Source organism: Coregonus clupeaformis, chromosome 25 (genome assembly GCF_020615455.1).
Source record: "Coregonus clupeaformis isolate EN_2021a chromosome 25, ASM2061545v1, whole genome shotgun sequence".
NCBI classification, from domain to species: Eukaryota; Metazoa; Chordata; class Actinopteri; order Salmoniformes; family Salmonidae; genus Coregonus; species Coregonus clupeaformis.
The window spans coordinates 34,443,591-34,463,821 of record NC_059216.1 but is presented as its reverse complement, the minus strand read 5'-3'; the positions used below and the strand labels follow the sequence as shown (position 1 = coordinate 34,463,821).

General features: G+C 43.1%; 1 protein-coding gene across 2 annotated transcripts in view; it reads left to right on the top strand.

Moving 5' to 3' along the window:
* Positions 1–20,231, top strand: part of foxn3 (forkhead box N3) — a 134,516-nt gene that overhangs the window by 81,379 nt on the left and 32,906 nt on the right. For both annotated transcript variants that reach the window (XM_041848277.2, XM_045207566.1), the window contains exon 4: positions 15,277–15,344. In XM_041848277.2, coding sequence (XP_041704211.2) covers positions 15,277–15,344 — 68 coding nt within the window. The remainder of the gene's footprint in view (positions 1–15,276; positions 15,345–20,231) is intronic.

Genomic DNA, 20,231 nt, shown 5'->3' with positions numbered 1-20,231 from the left:
CAATATATCCACATCATTTTCCTTCCTCATGATGCCATCTATTTTGTGAAGTGCACCAGTCCCTCCTGCAGCAAAGCACCCCCACAGCATGATGCTGCCACCCCCGTGCTTCATGGTTGATATGGTGTTCTTCGGTTTGCAAGCAACCCCCTTTTCCCTCCAAACATAACGATGGTCATTATGGCCAAACAATTCTATTTTTGTTTCATCAGACCAGAGGACATTTCTCCAAAAAGTATGATCTTTGTCCCCATGTGCAGTTGCAAACCGTAGTCTGGCTTTTTTATGGCGGTTTTGGAGCAGTGGCTTCTTCCTTGCCGAGTGGCTTTTCAGGTTATGTCGATATAGGACTCGTTTTACTGTGGATATAGATACTTTTGTACCTGTTTCCTCCAGCATCTTCACAAGGTCCTTTGCTGTTGTTCTGGGATTGATTTGCACTTTTCGCACCAAAGTACGTTCATCTCTAGGAGACAGAACGCATCTCCTTTCTGAGCAGTATGACGGCTACGTGGTCCCATGGTGTTTATACTTGCGTACTATTATTTGTACAGATGAACGTGGTACCTTCAGGCGTTTGGAAATTGCTCCCAAGGATGAACCAGACTTGTGGAGGTCTACAATTTTTTTTCTGAGGTCTTGGTTGATTTCTTTGGATTTTCCCATGATGTCAAGCAACGAGGCACTGAGTTTGAAGGTAGGCCTTGAAATACATCCACAGGTACACCTCCAATTGACTCAAATGATGTCAATTAGCCTATCAGAAGCTTCTAAAGCCATGACATCATTTTCTGGAATTTTCCAAGCTGTTTAAAGGCACCGTCAACTTAGTGTATGTAAACTTCTGCTCACTGGAATTGTGATACAGTGAATTATAAGTGAAATAATCTGTCTGTAAACAATTGTTGGAAAAATTACTTGTGTCATGCACAAAGTAGATGTCCTAACCGACTTGCCAAAACTATAGTTTGTTAACGAGAAATTTGTGGAGTGGTTGAAAAACAAGTTTTAATGACTCCAACCTAAGTGTATGTAAACTTCCGACTTCAACTGTAGGTATTCCTCTTGTCGAGGTGGGAGAGAGCAATGTGGAGTACAATATATATTGCAACATCTGTGGATCTGTTGTGGCGGTATGCAAATTTGAATTGGTCCAGGGTGTCTGGGATGATGGTGTTGATATGTGCCATGACCAGCCTTTCAAAGCATTTCAGGGTTACAGATGTGAGTGCTATGGGACGATAGTCATTTAGGCAGGTTACCTTTCAGTTCTTAGGAACAGGGACAATGGTGGTCTGCTTGAAACATGTTGAGATTACAGACTGGGACAAGGAGATGAAAATGTGCTTGAAGACACTTGCCAGCTGGTCTGCGCATGCTCAGAGAACGCGCCCTTGTATTCTGTCTGGCCCAATGGCCTTGCGAGTGTTAACCTGTTTAAAAGTCTTACTCACATCGGCCACGGAGAGCGAGTTAATGCAGTCATCTGGGACAGCAGTGGCTCTAATGCCTGGCTCAGTGTTTGCCTCGAAGCGAGCATAGAAGTCATTCTGCTCGTGTGGGAGGTTTGCGTCACTGGGCAACTCACGGTTGGGTATCCCTTTTGTAATCCGCTATAGTCTGCAAATACTGCCATATCCGACGAGTGTCAGAGCCGGTGTAGTAGGATTCTGTCTTAGTCCTATATTGACCTTTTCCATGTTTGATGGCTCGTCAGATGTCGTAGTGGGCTTTCTTGTAAGCCTCAATGTCCGTGTCCCGTTCATTGAAAGCGGCAGCTTTAGCCTTTAGCTCGGCTCGGATACTGCCTGTAATCCATGGCTTTTGGTTAGGGTACGTACGTACGGTCGGTCACTGTGGAGACGACATCATCGATGCACTTATTGATGAAGCCTTTGACTGATGTGGTAAACTCTTTAATGTTATCTAATGAATCCCTGATTATTTCCAGTCCGTGTTAGCGAAGCAATGTTGTAGCTTAGTGTCTGCTTTGTCGGACCACTTCCGTACTGAGCTTCCTGTTTGAGTTTTTGCTTTTAATCAGGAAGCAGGAGGATGGAGTCATGGTCTGATTTGCCAAAGGGATGGCGAAGTAGGACCATGTATGCGTTTCTGTGGTTAGAGTAAAAGTGTGTCTGCCAGTTTCACTTCTTTTCAACAGTGTGTCATGTCTGTAGACTTAGGGATGGATCCTGAGTTGTGGCACTAAGCTCCATCTTTTGTGTGAATCTGGCATTCTTGTCAAAGGGAGATTTGGGAGGAATTAAATCAAATGCTATTTGTCACGTGCTTCGGAAACAACATGTGTAGACTAACAGTGAAACGCTTACTTACAGGCCCTTCCCAACAATGCAGAGAGAGAAAAAAAGATAAATAATATAAAAATATAAAAATAATAACACAAAGAATATATACACAATTAGTAACGATAACTTGGCTATATACACAGGGTATCAGTACCGAGTCGATGTGTGGTGGTACGAGGTAATTGAGGAAGATATGTACATATAGTTAGGGATAAAGTGACTAGGCAACAAGATAGATAATTAACAGTAACAGCAGCGTATGTGATGAGTCAAAAAAGTTAGTGCAAAAAGGGTCAGTTGTGAGTTCCACGTGCATGTTTGAAGTTAGGATTCTGCCTTTAGTTAACACACACACACGTGTGTGCACGCACAGACACACACACAGATCCACTTCTTAGAGAGGCTTCCAAAGCTGTATAGGGTCACTTCCGTCAAAACAGTAACAGCTGTTTCCATGTTACCGTGAAGCTCCTGGTTCAAGACTATCTCATGTCACTCTATACCTTTGAAACTCAGTTGATGTTGCCCTACAGAAGAAAATCCAACCTTCATAGCCTGGAACCAGATCTGTTTGTGCTGTCTTGCCAAGTCCTATGGTCATTGTCACTCCAAACAATACAGATCTAGGAGCAGGCTACAAGCTTTAGCCGAGATGATAGCGTTACTATGCACTACACCCTTTGTGGGTTTGCAGTTCAGTTCCTCTGCTGAAATACAGTTATTGAAAAAGCTACGGCCGTAGTTCTCACACAAGTTATTTCTTCTAAATTACCATCTGACCTAACCTACAACCAAACCAAACTCTTTCTTAAAGGTGAAGTCTAAGTTATTGCCAACTCAGGGCTTATTTCTTTAGGAGTACAGAAAACAGAAATTACAGACCACAGAGACTATTTCTGTCTATCTTGTTGATGCTAGCTGTAGTATGAGTTTATGTAGCGAGGTAGGGAAAAGATAGCAGAGCGAAAAGGAGATGTCAAAAGCCCATCCATGTTTGCATTTTTCTGTCCTCACAGCTGAATTGAACGAAATGCTGGGCTCAACTGACACTACCAGGCATGCTGTTACCATGACAACGCATACCTGGGTGGTAACACGACGCCAAGCATATGTGGACTGGGACTATGAACACTGGGCTGGCCCCTGGTGAACTAACCTAAGAACACAGCTGAACCACGGCTACTGTATCCCTCCACCTACTGTACTGTACACTGGGTCCAATTGATATTGTGACTTTAATTTCAGTCTCAAAGAAAGTTAATAACTTGCAAATTAATAAGGGTCTGTAGATTTTGTGGAGCAATGGTTAAGTCAGTGCAAACTTTATGTCACATACACGAACATGCACGCACACACACACACATACACGCACGAATGCGCACACACACACACACATACACTTTTCAACAGAGCCCTCTCTATTTCAGGCGTAGGGGAAAGTAGGGCCCTGTGACTGTGAGAGAGACTCAGCTCTGTAGGAAAACAAAGAGGCTTTTTAAACTTGTGGCAAAGCTTCTGGACCTAGTACAGTCATGTACTAATGTCTCTGTATAATGTAGGCTTATACTACACTATGTCACTGTATAATGTTGGCTTATACTACACAGTGGCGGTCGGTGCTGTTTAAGATTAGGGAGGACGATTGTTTTTTTATGGGCATGGCCTTATTTCTATTACAGCATATTGGATGACTGTCATTCATATTCCATTCAATGTAACATCGATAGGTTTAGGCTACTGCATGATACTCGAATGTTCCCTATATCCATCATGAGGCTGCTACAACGTAGCCTACGAATGAACGTTTATAACGCAGGTGCACAGGTCGTGGGACGAATTGGAGAAATCAAGGTGACAGACACTTACCAAGTTTCCATCCAACCTTTTTATGCGAGTAAAGTACATGTCGGATATTCTGGTGAGATGATAATCGATGCTTGGCTGCCGTTTGACCCCAAAAAATGATGTCTCTTTTTTGTCCATAATAATAATCTCATCATGTAAGCTATACAGGTGCTCTTAGCCAACAGCGCGCAGTTAGCGCTGTGGGCTAGAGCTTATGTGCCAACACCAGAGTGGGCACACTCACTATATAATGCCACATTTTTGGTGAGAAAACCATCAGTAGAGTTCAACTTGTATTTTTTATTTGGTACATGGAAATGTAACCGCAAAAGGTATTTTTATGTGGACTACGTCATCACGCACAGCCTTTATATCTGCAACAGTTCATTTGATGGAAACACATCTCTGGTGGGAAAATGCGCATGTTTTCATGTGGATTTTAGAATATTTGCATGAAAATCTGTCGCCAATTGTATGGAGACCTAGCTAGTGACACTTTCAATACCACCTTGCACACTCTTGCCTGCATCTAACTGATCTAGGGTGTAATCATTAGTCCAAACAGTTGCAAACAAGCTTCTATTGGACAAATTGAAAGTGAAATAAATAATCTGAAATATAGCTAGCTTGCTCTCACTCTCTCTCTCTCTCTGCTGCTTCTCCTTAATTTTTGAAGAAATGAATTTGTTAAAAACTGTTCAACTATTGTCTTTCTCTCTCTGAGTCAACTACTCACCACATTTTATGCACTGTAGCTAGCTATAGCTTATGCTTTCAGTACTAGATTCATTCTCTGATCCTTTGATTGGCTGGACAACATGTCAGTTCATGCTGCAAGAGCTCTCATAGGTTGGAGGACGTCCTCTGGAAGTTGTCATAATTACTGTGTAAGTCTAAGGAAGGTGGTGAGAACCATGAGCCTCCTAGGTTTTTATTGAAGTCAATGTACCTAGAGGAGGACGGAAAATAGCTGTCCTCCGGCTACACCATGGTGCTACCCCAGAGAGTGATGTTGAGGCTACTGTAGACCTTCATTGCGACACAGTGTGTTTTAATCAGTTATTTGGTGACGTGAATATATTTAGTATAGTTTTATCTAAAAAAGTATAACTTTTATAAGGTTGCATTATTTATTTTGTATGTATTTGTTTTGGTACTTTTTACCTCTTTTTTTCTCCCCAATTGGTAGTTACAGTCTTGTCCCATCGCTGCGACTCCCGTACGGACTCAGGAGAGGCGAAGGTCGAGAGCCATGCGTCCTCCGGAACATGTCACCGCCAAGCCGCGCTGCTTCTTGACACACTGCTCACTTAACCTGGAAGCCAGCCGCACCAATGTGTTGGAGGAAACACTGTACAGCTGGCGACCGAAGTCAGCGTGTATGCGCCCGGCTGCAACAAGGAGTCGTCCCTCAACCAATTCAAAGACAGTACAGTATGAAGATAGGCTAAAATTGCTTAAAATGTATTCTCCAATAGAAATCCCTGATCACACTTGTAGGCGATGTCATGGTGACGTTAGCTAGCTAAGCTCATGCGTAGAAACACGCCATCTGGTGTAACTGTTGTCTCGCGCCGAACTGCGCATGTGCAGGCCGTCAAATCAAAGGCACTCCTTCGATATAAAGTTGTTTTTCATGAAAATGAAAACGTGTCAGTTTGTCACTTTCAAGAGGTTGGAGTAATAACATGTTCAACTACTTAAGCCATTGGCTCGATTCTAGGTTGTGCCTTTAGATTTCGAGAAAATTTTCAACTAAGGAAGAATCTTTCCCTTCTCTCATTGACTTCTCAAACCCCAAACCCCCTGCCTGCTCTGTTTGGTCTGTTTCGCAAGCGTTCCCGGAAGTCTCGCGATATTGTGCCTCTGGGTTTAGAAACTCTGTGACCGATCTGTCTTGTAGGATATGGAACTCATATTCAAAGTTGAATATTGAGCATCCGCCATTCAAAAAATGAAAACATAGTTCCTAATTTTGAATATCACTGCACTCTTGTATAACTCTCCATGAAATAGGCAGAATAACTAGCTAGCTAAATTATTAAAATGTTGTGACAGAGATTTAATAGTTGGTGGCTATCTCCTGCACAAATTCTGTGCAAGGACGTTGGACACAGGTGCAGTGCCTTGGTCAGCTGTGTAGCTAACTGTTTTTTTTATGTCTGTGGTTGTAGCTAGTTAGCTTACTGACTTAGCTAGCGAGCTAGTCAACTAACTCTTCCTTCACTGACATAAAAAGCTTGCTTAGCCCGTTCAAATTACCCTGAAGTTGTAGACATGTTTTGCTAGCACAGACTGGAAAATGTTCCGGGATTCTTCCGATGGCATTGAGGAGTACACCACATCAGTCACTGGCTTCATCAATAAGTGCATCGATGACGTCATCCCCACAGTGACCGTACGTACATACCCCAACCAGAAGCCATGGATTACAGGCAACATCCGCACTGAGTTAAAGGGTAGAACTGCCGCTTTCAAGGAGTGGGACTCTAACCTGGACGCTTATAAGAAATCCCGCTATGCCCTCCGACGAACCATCAAACAGGCAAAGCGTCAATACAGGACTAAGATTGAATCGTACTACACCGGCTCCGACGCTCGTCGGATGTGGCAGGGCTTGCGAACTATTACAGACTACAAAGGGAAGCACAGCCATGAGCTGCCCAGTGACACGAGCATGCATGAGAGCATCAGCTGTTCCGGATGACTGTGTGATCACGCTCTCCGTAGCTGATGTGAGTAAGACCTTTAAACAGGTCAACATTCACAAGGCCGCAGGGCCAGACGTATTACCAGGACGTGTACTCCGAGCATGCGCTGACCAACTGGCAAGTGTCTTCACTGACATTTTCAACCTGTCCCTTACTAAGTCTGTAATACCAACATTTTTCAAGCAGACCACCATAGTCCCTGTGGCCAAGAACACTAAGGTAACCTGCCTAAATGACTACCGACCCGTGGCACTCGCGTCTGTAGCCATGAAGTGCTTTGAAAGGCTGTTCATGGCTCACATCAACACCATTATCCCAGAAACCCTAGACCCACTCCAATGTGTGTACCGCCCCAACAGATCCACAGATGACGCAATCTCTATTGCACTAACACTGCCCTTTCCCACCTGGACAAAAGGAACACCTTCTTGAGAATGCTGTTCATTGACTACAGCTCTGCGTTCAACACCATAGTGCCCTCAAAGCTCATCACTAAGCTAAGGACCCTGGGACTAAACACCTCCCTCTGCAACTGGATCCTGGACTTCCTGACGGGCCGCCCCCAGGTGGTAAGGGTAGGTAACAACACATCTGCCACGCTGATCTGCCACGCTGATCAACACATCTGCCATGACTCCAACACCATTATGTTTGCCGACGACACAACAGTGATAGGCCTGATCACCGACAACGATGAGAGACCTGGCCTTCCAGGACCTCTATACCAGGCGGTGTCAGAAGAACGCCCTAAAAATTGTCAAAGACTCCAGCCACCCTAGTCATAGACTGTTCTCTCTGCTACCGCACGGCAAGCGGTACTGGAGCGCCAAGTCTTGGTCCAAAAGGCTTCTCAACAGCTTCTACCCCCAAGCAATAAGACTCCTGAACAGCTAATCATATGGCTACCCGGACTATTTTACTGCTGCTCTTTTTCAATTTTAACTTAACACTTATTTTTCTTAAAACTGCGTTGTTGGTTAAGGGCTTGTAAGTAAGCATTTCACAAATAAAATGTGATTTGATTTGACTGTTATCAGAATCAGTCCGTAGATCAGCATGTTTCTCCGCGATCGTATCATTGGGAAAGCTAAGCACAGCAGCTGACTCGGGAGGCTACTGCTAGGCTGGACAATAGAACGAGTCAAAATTCACCCAAGTCTGAAAAACGGCCAAAGAATGTTGGCTGAGCTGGATTACTAGCGCAAGGCCATATCAAATTAATTGAAACGAACCTTCGCTGAGCCTCTTCTGACTGGAGTGATGCTTAGAAATCCTTTTCCCCTAAATGGCACCCAAAAAAATGTCCCTATTTATTTTACCACTACAATCTGTTCTTAGGATGAAACTGAAAAAGAACAACTCATGTAGAAAGTATACATCCGAACCTCGATGGTGTCAAGTGTGCTTACATCTGCGTAAAGAGGAAGTAGGGAAAAAATGTAAACTTTTGACTATTTCTGGTCTAGTGATTGATGACAGCAGAGCTTGCTGCCCAGACTTATAGTACCAGTCAAAAGTTTGGACACACCTACTCATTCAAGGGTTTTTCTTTATTTTTACTATTTTCGACATTGTAGAATAATAGTGAAGACTTCAAAACTATGAAATAACACATATGGAATCATGTAGTAACCAAACAATTTTTAAACAAATGAAAATATAGTTTATATTCGAGATTCTTCAAATAGCCAGCCTTTGCCTTGATGACAGCTTTGCACACTCTTGGCATTCTCTCAACCAGTTTCATGAGGTAGTCACCTGGAATGCATTTCAATTAAAAGGTGTGCCTTCTTAAAAGTCAATTTGTTGAATTTCTTTCCTACTTAATGTGTTTGAGCCAATCAGTTGTGTTGTGACAAGGTAGGGGTGGTATACAGAAGATAGCCCTATTTGGTAAAAGACCAAGTCCATATTATGGCAAGAACAGCTCAAATAAGCAAAGAGAAACGACAGTCCATCATTCATTTAAGACATGAAGGTCAATACGGAAAATGTCAAGAACTTTGAAAGTTCTTTCAAGTGCAGTCGCAATAACCATCAAGCGCTATGATGAAACTGGTTCTCATGAGGACCGCCACCGGAATGGAAGACCCAGAGTTACCTCTGCCGCAGAGGATAAGTTAATTAGAGTTACCAGCCTCAGAAATTGCAGCCCAAATAAATGCTTCACAGAGTTCAAGTAACAGACACATCTCAACATCAACTGTTCAGAGGAGACTGTGTGAATCAGGCATTCGTGGTCGATTTACTGCAAAGAAACCACTACTAAAGGACACCAATAAGAAGAAGAGACTTGCTTGGGCCAAGAAACATGAGCAATGGACATTAGACCGGTGGAAATTTGTTCTTTGGTCTCGAGTCCAAATGTCTTTGTGAGATGCGGTGTGGGTGAACGGATGATCTCCGCATGTGTAGTTCCCACCGTAAAGCATGGAGGAGGAGGTGTTATGGTGTGGGGGTGCTTTGCTGGTGACATTGTCTGTGATTTATTTAGAATTCAATGCACACTTAACCAGCATGGCTACCACAGCATTCTGCAGTGATACGCCATCCCATCTGGTTTGTGCTTAGTGGGACTATCATTTGTTTTTCAACAGGACAATGACCCAACACACCTCCAGGCTGTGTAAGGGCTATTTTACCAAGAAGGAGAGTGATGGAGTGCTGCATCAGATGACCTGGCCTCAACAATCCCCCGACCTCAACCCAATTGAGATGGTTTGGGATGAGTCGGACCACAGAGTGAAGGAAAAGCAGCCAACAAGTGCTCAGCATATGTGGGAACTCCTTCAAGACTGTTGGAAAAGCATTCCAGGTGAAGCTGGTTAAGAGAATGCCAAGAGTGTGCAAAGCTGTCATCAAGGCAAATGGTGGCTATTTGAAGAATCCTAAAATATAAAATATATTTTGATTTGTTTAACACTTATTTGTTTACTACATGATTCCATATGTGTTATTTCATAGTTTTGATGTCTTCACTATTATTCTACAATGTAGAAAATAGTAAAAATAAACAAAACCCCTTGAATGAGTAGGTGTGTCCACACTTTTGACTGGTACTGTATATATTGCTAATTTCCAGTGTCTGTGTCCAGTGTCTGTGTTACTAGCATTTACTACATCCATTTTTGGATCCAAATCCATTTTTGAACTTATAAATGAATGATATCTACCCATTGATTCAGAAAATAATATAACTTATAAATGCCTCATGATCTTAGGTCAACTCTCATTCTCCATCAGAACCCAAAATACAAGCTTGTTTTAGTCCAATGTTTGTAAACAAACACTGTAAAGCATATATAGTTAACCATGTTTTTCGTTTACAAACATTGAAGTCAAACAAGCTTTTATTTTGGGTTCTAATGGGGTACAAGTTATAATCTTCAAGAATCAATGGGAAAATCCCTAGGTGAAAAATCTGTCGATGTGCCCTTGAGCAAGGCACTTAACCTTAATTGCTCCTGTATGTCGCTCTGGATAAGAGCGTCTGCGAAATGACTAAAATGTAAATGCAAAACATATTTTATGTTTTGCAATTCTGAGTAAGTACTACTTCAGTAAGGATATACACTTAATTCGGTGACCTTAGGTATAGAAACTTTGATTGGCTGATCAACACACTGCTTCAAAAAAAATTACTGCAAAATAATTCCAATAGATGGGGGCATAACACCACAAATTAAATTTCAGAAGATCGTATTCTCCCTGGATACACCACTCAAGTGTATTTTTCTTATTAATTCCTGAGATCAGTCTCAAACCTGCCCCACCTATCCCACGCCAATTGCTGGACTTTCACATAGACGTTACAAGGTCACACCCAGTTCAAACCACATTTGAAAAAAATAATAATAATGTGCCATGTTTATCAAGTGTTCTGCCTTGCAATAGTAAATACCATAAATTAACTAATAATAATAAAAAAACAGCAAATACTTACATAGGTTTTGATTTTAAAAAACAAACAATGAAAATGCTATTTAGTACACTAATGGTATTTACTAACATAATAGATTGCTAAAATAGTTTGCAAAAGTGTTCTAGGCTACCCTACCATAGAATTAGAGTTGTGGCTAGGATTACTATCTGTTCAGGGTTAGGGGTTACCATCTGTTCAGGGTTAGGGTTGGGGTTAATGCTAAAATAGGTTATACCTCGGGTTAGGGCTAGGGTTTTTAAGGCAAGAAACTGTATGGGTTTATAGCTCTCTTGCTCCTCCCCGTGGCCATATGCGGGTACTACATACCTCATTCGTGACACTTGCTGGGCTCATAATCTGAGGTAGCAACTGCGTCATATCTACAAATCAATGAGCTAGACTCATCCATTTGGTTGCAAGTCAGTGAACCTGTGCAGCATACGCTCAATTCGCCTAATAATGAACAGATTTCGACGCATATCAAATTATCAGCCATTTAGAAACAACAAAAATGGTCCAAAGATCTTTTAGTTCTTCATTCAAAAATGTACTTTGGCGGTTTAAATTGGCAACATCTTGAAAAAGAGGACACGGACACGCGTTTTGTTTAGGTTTTACACCTTTTTCTGAAAATAATATGTTAAACCATGTCCAGAACATTTTTCATTTTTAATGGCTAGGCGTCAGCCATCTCTTGCACCGTGGGTCAACACAACGTATACTCAGCCGAACAGTGAGATTGCGCATCAAGTAGCCATTACCGGAGGTAAACGTTCAAGGTTTACGCGGGTAAATCTCATTGCTAACAATGAGCTGGCATTGTGATACAGAACAGTATGCTTGGAATAGAAAGTTCGGAAGTTGAGTTGGTACCACGGTGCTCAATAGAACGAATAGGAGCTGGCAGGGTGAAAAATTCCCTAAAATAAGGCCTGTTTTTTCGCGATTACTTCAAAACTATGGCAAGCAGCTGGGACATACAGTGAGGGATAAAATTATTTGATCCCCTGCTGAAAAACGCATGCCAAAAATGTTATAAATTGATTTGCATTTTAATGAGGGAAATAAATATTTGACCCCCTCTCAATCAGAAAGATTTCTGGCCCCCAGGTGTCTTTTATACAGGTAATGAGCTGAGATTAGGAGCACACTCTTAAAGGGAGTGCTCCTAATCTCAGTTTGTTACCTGTATAAAAGACACCTGTCCACAGAAGCAATCAATCAATCAGACTCCAAACTCTCCACCATGGCCAAGACCAAAGAGCTCTCCAAGGATGTCAGGGACAATATTGTAGACCTACACAAGGCTGGAATGGGCTACAAGACCATCGCCAAGCAGCTTGGTGAGAAGGTGACAACAGTTGGTGTGATTATTCGCAAATGGAAGAAACACAAAATAACTGTCAATCTCCCTCGGCCTGGGGCTCCATGCAAGATCTCACCTTGTGGAGTTGCAATGATCATGAGAACGGTGAGGAATCAGCCCAGAACTACACGGGAGGATCTTGTCAATGATCTCAAGGCAGCTGGGACCATAGTCACCAAGAAAACAATTGGTAACACACTACGCCGTGAAGGACTGAAATCCTGCAGCGCCCGCAAGGTCCTCCTGCTCAAGAAAGCACATATACATGCCCGTCTGAAGTTTGCCAATGAACATCTGAATGATTCAGAGGAGAACTGGGTGAAAGTGTTGTGGTCAGATGAGACCAAAATGGAGCTCTTTGGCATCAAATCAACTAGACGTGTTTGGAGGAGGAGGAATGCTGCCTATGACCCCAAGAACTCCATCCCCACTGTCAAACCTGGAGGTGGAAACATTATGCTTTTTCTGCTAAGGGGACAGGACAACTTCACCGCATCAAAGGGACGATGGACGGGGCCATGTACCGTCAAATCTTGGGTGAGAACCTCCTTCCCCCAGCCAGGGCATTGAAAATGGATCGTGGATGGGTATTCCAGCATGACAATGATCCAAAACACACGGCCAAGTCAACAAAGGAGTGGCTCAAGAAGAAGCACATTAAGGTCCTGAAGTGGTCCTGAAGTGGTCTCCAGTGGTCTCCAGACCTTAATCCCATAGAAAATATGTGGAGGGAGCTGAAGGTTTGAGTTGCCAAACATCAGCCTCGAAACCTTAATGACTTGGAGAAGATCTGCAAAGAGGAGTGGGACAAAATCCCTCCTGAGACGTGTGCAAACCTGGTGGCCAACTACAAGAAACGTCTGACCTCTGTGATTGCCAACAAGGGTTTTGCCACCAAGTACTAAGTCATGTTTTGCAGAGGGGTCAGATACTTATTTCCCTCATTAAAATGCAAATCAATTTATAACATTTTTCTGGATTTTTTTGTTGTTATTCTGTCTCTCACTGTTCAAATAAACCTACCATTAAAATTATAGACTGATCATTTCTTTGTTAGTGGGCAAACGTACAAAATCAGCAGGGGATCAAATACTTTTTTCCCTCACTGTACGGTAATATTATTAAACTGGGCTCCATGGCGGATGCAATGAACTAGTTTTTATCTGAACATTTCAGTCACTGGCTCAGCTGTTTCCGGATAAATTTATGCTAGCTTTCGTGCCCATAGTCAAACTTCAGGAATTCTGCTCATTGACGCACAATAATCTTTAGCTAGATGTAAAATGGGGTGACTAAGACTTCCTCACCAATAAAACATCAATATTATTGGTTTAACTTAGATAATTCAGACAGTTTTGAGGCAGAAATTAGGTTCAGCAGACGATGTTGCCTAGGTAATATTTTTATGTTGTGGCAGCCCATTGTAGCCAGACTACTTTTCATCTATCCCATTATCCTATGCGAAATATGAGACAGATCAGTGCAGGCGGACTCAACGCGCTATCCGATGTAAGACAATTGGTAGAAGATCCCTTTTGAGTCCATGTAGAACCCTTTCTACAGAGGGTTCTACATGGAACCAAAATGGGTTCTACCTAGAACCAAAAAGGGTTCTCCTATGGGGACAGCCGAAGAACCCTTTTGGAAACCTTTTTTCTAAGAGTGTAGTGGTGTTTAGTAGTTGGATGTCTCCAAACGAAATACATGAATACCAATACAGGAAAAAGGAAGTTGACGATGTTGTTTCGGTTGCCAGGCGACTAATATGCTAATGAGGCTGTTAGTCAGAAGGCTTCTGGCGAGAGAGACTGAAATATGTTTTAATCATACTCCAAAAAATGTGTGTGTGCCTGTGTGTTTGTATGAGTGTTTGTGATTGTTTGTCTGTGTGTGCCTGTGTGTGTGTGTGTGTGTGTGTGTGTGTGTGTGTGTGCACATCTCAGCATTCAATGTCTCAGCATTCCGACACAGCTATAATTGAAAGTATCCGTTCTCTGTATGAAAAGTGGAGATGTGATGGCCCTCTCCTCTCTGCAGCTAAATTATCCCAAATTGTCAGGTCAGACCTAGCCATCTGTCATCGGCGTAGTGCCCTGCTTATCAGGAGATGGAGATGGAGAAGCAGGTCGCTCTGTGCTTGATTAAGGTGCCTGTTGAACACGTCTTTTCTCTTCTCCTTCGCTCTCCATCGTTTAAATGAGATGTGTCTCTCTTTCTCAGGCAAAAGGAGATGTGTTTCAATGGCAACTCATCAAGTGTGTGTCTAAGCTGGTGGCGCACACACACGCACACACACACGCACACACACACACAAACACACACACACACACACCGTTTTGGGGCTATAATGTGCTGTGCCTTCCTGCTCCACTGTTTGTTCTACAGCTCAATTAGTTAATATGGAGTAAGCAGATTAACATGGAGCATGGCAGGAGACGGCCTGGCTGTGGCGCTGCTATCTGCTGTGTGACAGGGTGCATGTCTGTGTGCATGTGTGTGTGCCTCCCTATCTATGTGAGAGGATGGAGGATTCAGATGGAGCTCAGTGGAAGATCAGACTACCATCAGATTAGATCTGGGATAGCTCTGTCTGGTCTGAGAGAGAGGTAGAGGGAGAGGTAGAGTGAGAGAGGCAGGGAGAGCATAAGAGAGACAAAGGTGAGAGAGGATTAAGAGAGATAGAAAGGGGAGAGAGTGACAGACAGACAGACAAAGAGAGAAAAGTGATAGAGGGAGTAGGATAGAGAGAGAGAGCTGTGTCCAGTCCTTATCCCCTCGACTGCAGAGATAAAGGTATTAGGAGTCTGTTAACCCTTTCAACTCTTATCACACACTTCGACCCCACGCACTCACACAACCTCTCAGAGCAAAGTGGTGTGTGTTAGCGTGCGTATGTGTGTGTGTGCGTGCGTGTTTCGATGACTGCTCATGTGGTTACATCTAAAAGACCATGGTCTGTTTCTAGTGTGTAAGGGACTGGTTGAAACCCCCTTGCTGTGTTTTGCATAGAGATTGAAGAAGTGCTGCTCCAGTGGAATATTGTACAGGGCTGTCATTTGAGCGAATTCAGTCTGAGGCTCTTCCTTACTCATGCTCTCTCTTCTTTCTCGCTCTCTTTTTCTGCAGCATGTCCAGTCCTCCTATATGGCCAGGGAGTCCCTTCTTCCGAAAAAATGGAGGAGTCCTCCTACAAGGTACCGTCACATAGACTTTAATATTATACGTTCTCATCTCACTCCCTCTCACTCCCCTCGGTGCACAGTGGGATGGACTGAAACCTCCCTCCTTCACTTTCTGATTCACTTCAAAGCTGCTGAAGTGATGTTGGTTCATTTGCATATGCTCTTTAGATATCATTAACCCAGTCTAACTCTCTCCTTCCTTCCTCTCTTACTCCATCCCTCTCTCTCTCTCTCTCTCTCTCTCTCTCTCTCTCTCTGTCTCTCTGTCTCTGTCTCTGTCTCTGTCTCTGTCTCTGTCTCTCTCTCTCTCTCTCTCTCTCTCTCTCTCTCTCTCTCTCGCTTTCTCTCTGCCTATCACCCTCTCTCCATGCAGGCACCTGGCTATATCACAATAGCCTTAACTCACACTGTATAGATCTGGCATTGGTTCTGCTCTTATAAAAAGGAGTGTCTCTAAATTTCGAGGTGGCTGCCTTTTTGTGTCTGATCCCCTCCTCTTTCTTTCATTCAGAAGTTCTTTTTTGGGAGGGGGGGATATAGGGATTCTGGCAACATCCCTTCAGCTGCTTCTTCCCTCTCTTCCTTGTTTTTCATTCTCTACTGTAATCCGATGGAATGTCTTTTTGTCCTTTCTTTCTCCTCCTCGCCCGCGGCGCTGGGTATTGAGAAGGGGTTTGGTGTATAAGTCGCCATTGTTCCTTTGTCTCTTGACCAGTTGATCAGTATTCCAAGCTCCTGCTACTCTGATACTGCACATGGTAATGGTGATGCACAGAGAACAGACCTTAATATGGCTATTGTGGAGCAACAGAAAAAGAGAGGGAGAGGCGGGAGAAGTGGGAAATTATCCCTTTTCCTGAGGACAATGCTGCAGTTTTTGAAACGTGAAGAAGGAAGAGGAGTTTTGAAAGGAGGCATAAAGCTTCTAACTTATTGTTTTATCCCGAAGAGGGTAAATATATTTTTCCAAGAGTGTTTGATGATACGGAAAGGAAAAAAGTGTTAAAAAGAATGGGCAAATTATTCTACTGAAGTGGTCCAGTGTTCCGTTGAGGGTGTGGCTGTGGTACAGTTCTGTAGAATATCAGAAGGAAGGACAAATCTGAAATTGGACCCTATAGGGCTCTGGCCAAAAGTAGTACACTACATAGGGAACTGGGCGCCATTTTGGATGAAGCCCATTGTCTTTTGTGTTTAACTCTTTATTGTCAGTTAACTGGACTCAATCCCCTAGTCAGTTAGGAAGACATGGAGATTCACCTTCTGAAAGTTGCCATGGTAATGATTAGTGCTGACCACCTATAAAGTATTGTTGCCATGGTTGCGATACGTTGGTAGACATCTTCCCTAATCTTTTGTGTCTGGGGGAGAGGGCGATGAGACTGTCAGGGTTTTAGATGGGGAGATTAATCTTCTAGATCAGACGATTAATTGAGGAGAACGTAAAGGTATATGGCGGACATAATTGCCTGTTTTTGGTCTTCCCTCTTTCTCCTTTTCTTTTGGTCAATTATATTCCTCTACCTCTCATACTTCCTCTAATCCCTCTTGCCTCTCTCTCTTTTTTACTTCTCCATCGGTTTCTCTCCCCCCTCTCTCTCTCGCTCTCCCTCTCTCTCTCTCTCTCTCTCTCTCTCTCTCTCTCTCTCTCTCTCTCTCTCTCTCTCTCTCTCTCTCTCTCTCTCTCTCTCTCTCTCTCTCTCTCTCTCTCTCTCTCTCTCTCTCTCTCTCTCTCTCTCTCTCTCTCTGCTGGGGCAGCCCCCCCGCATCTCTCTGATTCAGAGGGGCTGGGTTAAATGCGGAAGGTACATTTCGATTGAATGCATTCAGTTGATACATTTAATTAAATACAAATCTGATAAATAAACAACAAAATGTACACGGTTGATGGTTACACTATGTATTACTTGTAAGTTATGTACAATGTGTATACTTCAGGGAACTAATGGTCATGGGATGTCCCTCAGGCTATGGAAATCACCCAGAATAATTCAGAGCTTTATGTCATTATTAAATGCACAGAAGTTGGGAATTGATTGACATATTTTCTTTAAAAAATATTATCTTATTTGGGAGTATTTATCACAGCAGAGGAGAAAGTGCATCTCTGTCTCTACCTCCCCTGTCGTGCAGTGACCACATAGCGTTCCTCTTTGGATAGCCATGTCTTTTTGTGTCTCCCTTTTCTATAGCCAATCAGTGGTCGCTGAGCCTATTTTTGGTCAGGATCTGTCTCTGTTTTGTATCTCTGTAGAGATATTCTACCAATTTGTATTCTCTTTTGAGGGCCAAATAGCAATTTACTTTATTCTTTGTTTTTGTTTAGGAGGTTTTCATTTCTGTAACAATTTGATTGATATCCCTGTGTGTTTTGGTAGTAGGGTTGTTTAGTGTTTTTAATAGCTGATATTAGGGACTCTTTTCAGGGTTCAGCTCTTGGGTTTCCAGTGGTTTGAATTGTCAGGATTTTGGGGCTTGGATTTCAAATGGTGCCGAAATGTTTGTGTCCTTTTCTTTATATTTACAATTAAAGGGAATCTTCAGAGTTTGCTCTGCATGCATTATTTTGTATTTTTGGGGGTATTTAGGATAATTCTGCAGAATTCTGTATGTAGATTTTCTATAGGGTTTTTTGCCCAATGCTTATAATCGTAATTACAGATTGGACTCCAAACCTCGCTTCCATATAGTGCAATTGGTAAAATTACACTATTGAATATTTTGCACAACATTTGGATAGGAATATTTATTTTGAGAATGCACTTTTTATGGAGTAAAATGCTTTGCAGGCTTTTTATTTTAGTTAATTCGCTGCAAGACCAACTCTACCAGAGGCACATAATTTTAGTCCTAGGTAGTTGGTCCATTGGGCATGTTCAACCATGGTATTTCCTTATTTGAACGGGTTTCTGCTGCTCTGATTCCTGGCCTTTTTCTGGAAAATCACGACTGGTTTTCTGAAAGTTGATGTTGATTGCCCAGTTGATGCTTTATTCCCAAATAATGTTAAGTTGTTCCTGTAGACCTTGCTCTGTTGGTGACAGTAGGACAAGGTCATCTGCGTAGAGCAGGAATCTGACCTCCTCATCTTTGAGGGTGAGTCCAGGGGCTGCATGCTAGTTCGTTGATGTACACTTTGAACAGGGTTGGACTTAAACTGCACCCTTGTCTCACCCCTCGCCCTTGTGCAAAGAAACTCTGTTCTTTTATTGTTCAGTTTAATACTACTTGTGGTGTTCGAGTAAATAGATTTAATGATGTTGTATACTTTACCCCCTCTCTCTCTCTCTCTCTCTCTCCCCCCCGCACCTCTCTGATTCAGAGGGGTTGGGTTAAATCCGGAAGACACATTTTGGTTGAATGCATTCAGTTGTGCAACTGACTAGGTATGCCCTTTCCCCTCCTTTCTTTCTTTCTTTCTTTCTTTCTTTCTTTCTTTCTTTCTTTCTTTCTTTCTTTCTTTCTTTCTTTCTTTCTTTCTTTCTTTCTTTCTTTCTTTCTTTCTTTCTTTCTTTCTTTCTTTCTTTCTTTCTCTCTCTCTCTCTCTCTCTCTCTCTCTCTCTCTCTGTCTCTCTGTCTCTCTGTCTCTCTTTCTTTCTCTCTCTCTCTCTCTCTCTCTCTCTCTCTCTCTCTCTCTCTCTCTCTCTCTCTCTCTCTCTCTCTCTCTCTCTCTCTCTCTCTCTATCTCTCTCTCTTCTCAGTTAGAGATAGCAGGACGGTTACAGACAGAGTACAAAAAGTACCCTGCACCTGCAAGTTACTGGATGTTCATAGTACACTCCTTAGACATGCGGAGACCCGCTCTACTGTGTCCCTCGTCTGTCTCCCAGCTGATAGACAGACACACCACTGATACTGAGACTGGCAGTTAGAGGGAGGAGTGTTTAGTATAAACTTTGCTGCTGTGGAACCTGGTATTACCTGGAGCGTGAGGGAGGGATGGATGGATGGAGGGGAAGGGAAGGGGTTGTGTGTGTGTGGGAGGAACATCTGTCGAGAACAGTGACCGAAACACGATCTGAAATGCTAGCTAACACACACTCCCACAGATATGTAGAAAGGTGTGCACGTACGCGTGCTGTGGCAGATTTCAGTGTGTGTGTGTTTGTGTGATTGCGTACGTGTGTATGTATGTGTATCGCGCAGCCCCTTGCGCAGGCCTTGAGAGCGTTGTTGAGAGGCTGGAGGAGAGGCAGACAAACTATTATTGAACCACTAGTACCATGACACACACACACACACACACACACACACACACACACACACACACACACACACACACCCCTCAGCTGTGGGATCCAGCTCAGTTCTGAAGCCTCTCTCACCCCTGTCCCAGTCTCATGCACAGGTCACTATTGATTTATGGATTTAGGAGCTCCCCCTGACACCCTGCCAAAAGCCCTCCAAATACACCCTCTCTTTCTTCTCCTCCCTCCCTCTCTCTCTCTCTCTCTCTCTCTCTCTCTCTCTCTCTCTCTCTCTCTCTCTCTCCTCCCCTCCTCTCTCCTGCTCTTCTTGCTGAGTTGTGCCTCTTCAGTTCAAAGTTCTGTGGTGAGGCGTGTCTAGCTTAGGAATGGCTCAGAGAGCTAGAGTCTAGCGCTATACCCATCACTTTCAAACTGAGGAGAGGGGATAGAGGGAGGACAGGAGAGGGGATAGATGGAGGGAAAATAGAGCAGAGAGGAGAAGGGATTGGGGTCCAGTAATCCAGGCTAGTAATATGACAGCCGTGATACCTAATAGTACAGATTTTGTACTACTAACTAAAATGGTATAGTCCCATTAACTCATCCACAACATCAATGAGCTGTATTATTCCCTGTAGTACTTCTGGGTATGATATCATGCGTGCCTCTGAGCCTGTGTTTGTGTGTGTTTGTTTGTGTGTGTGTGTGCGTA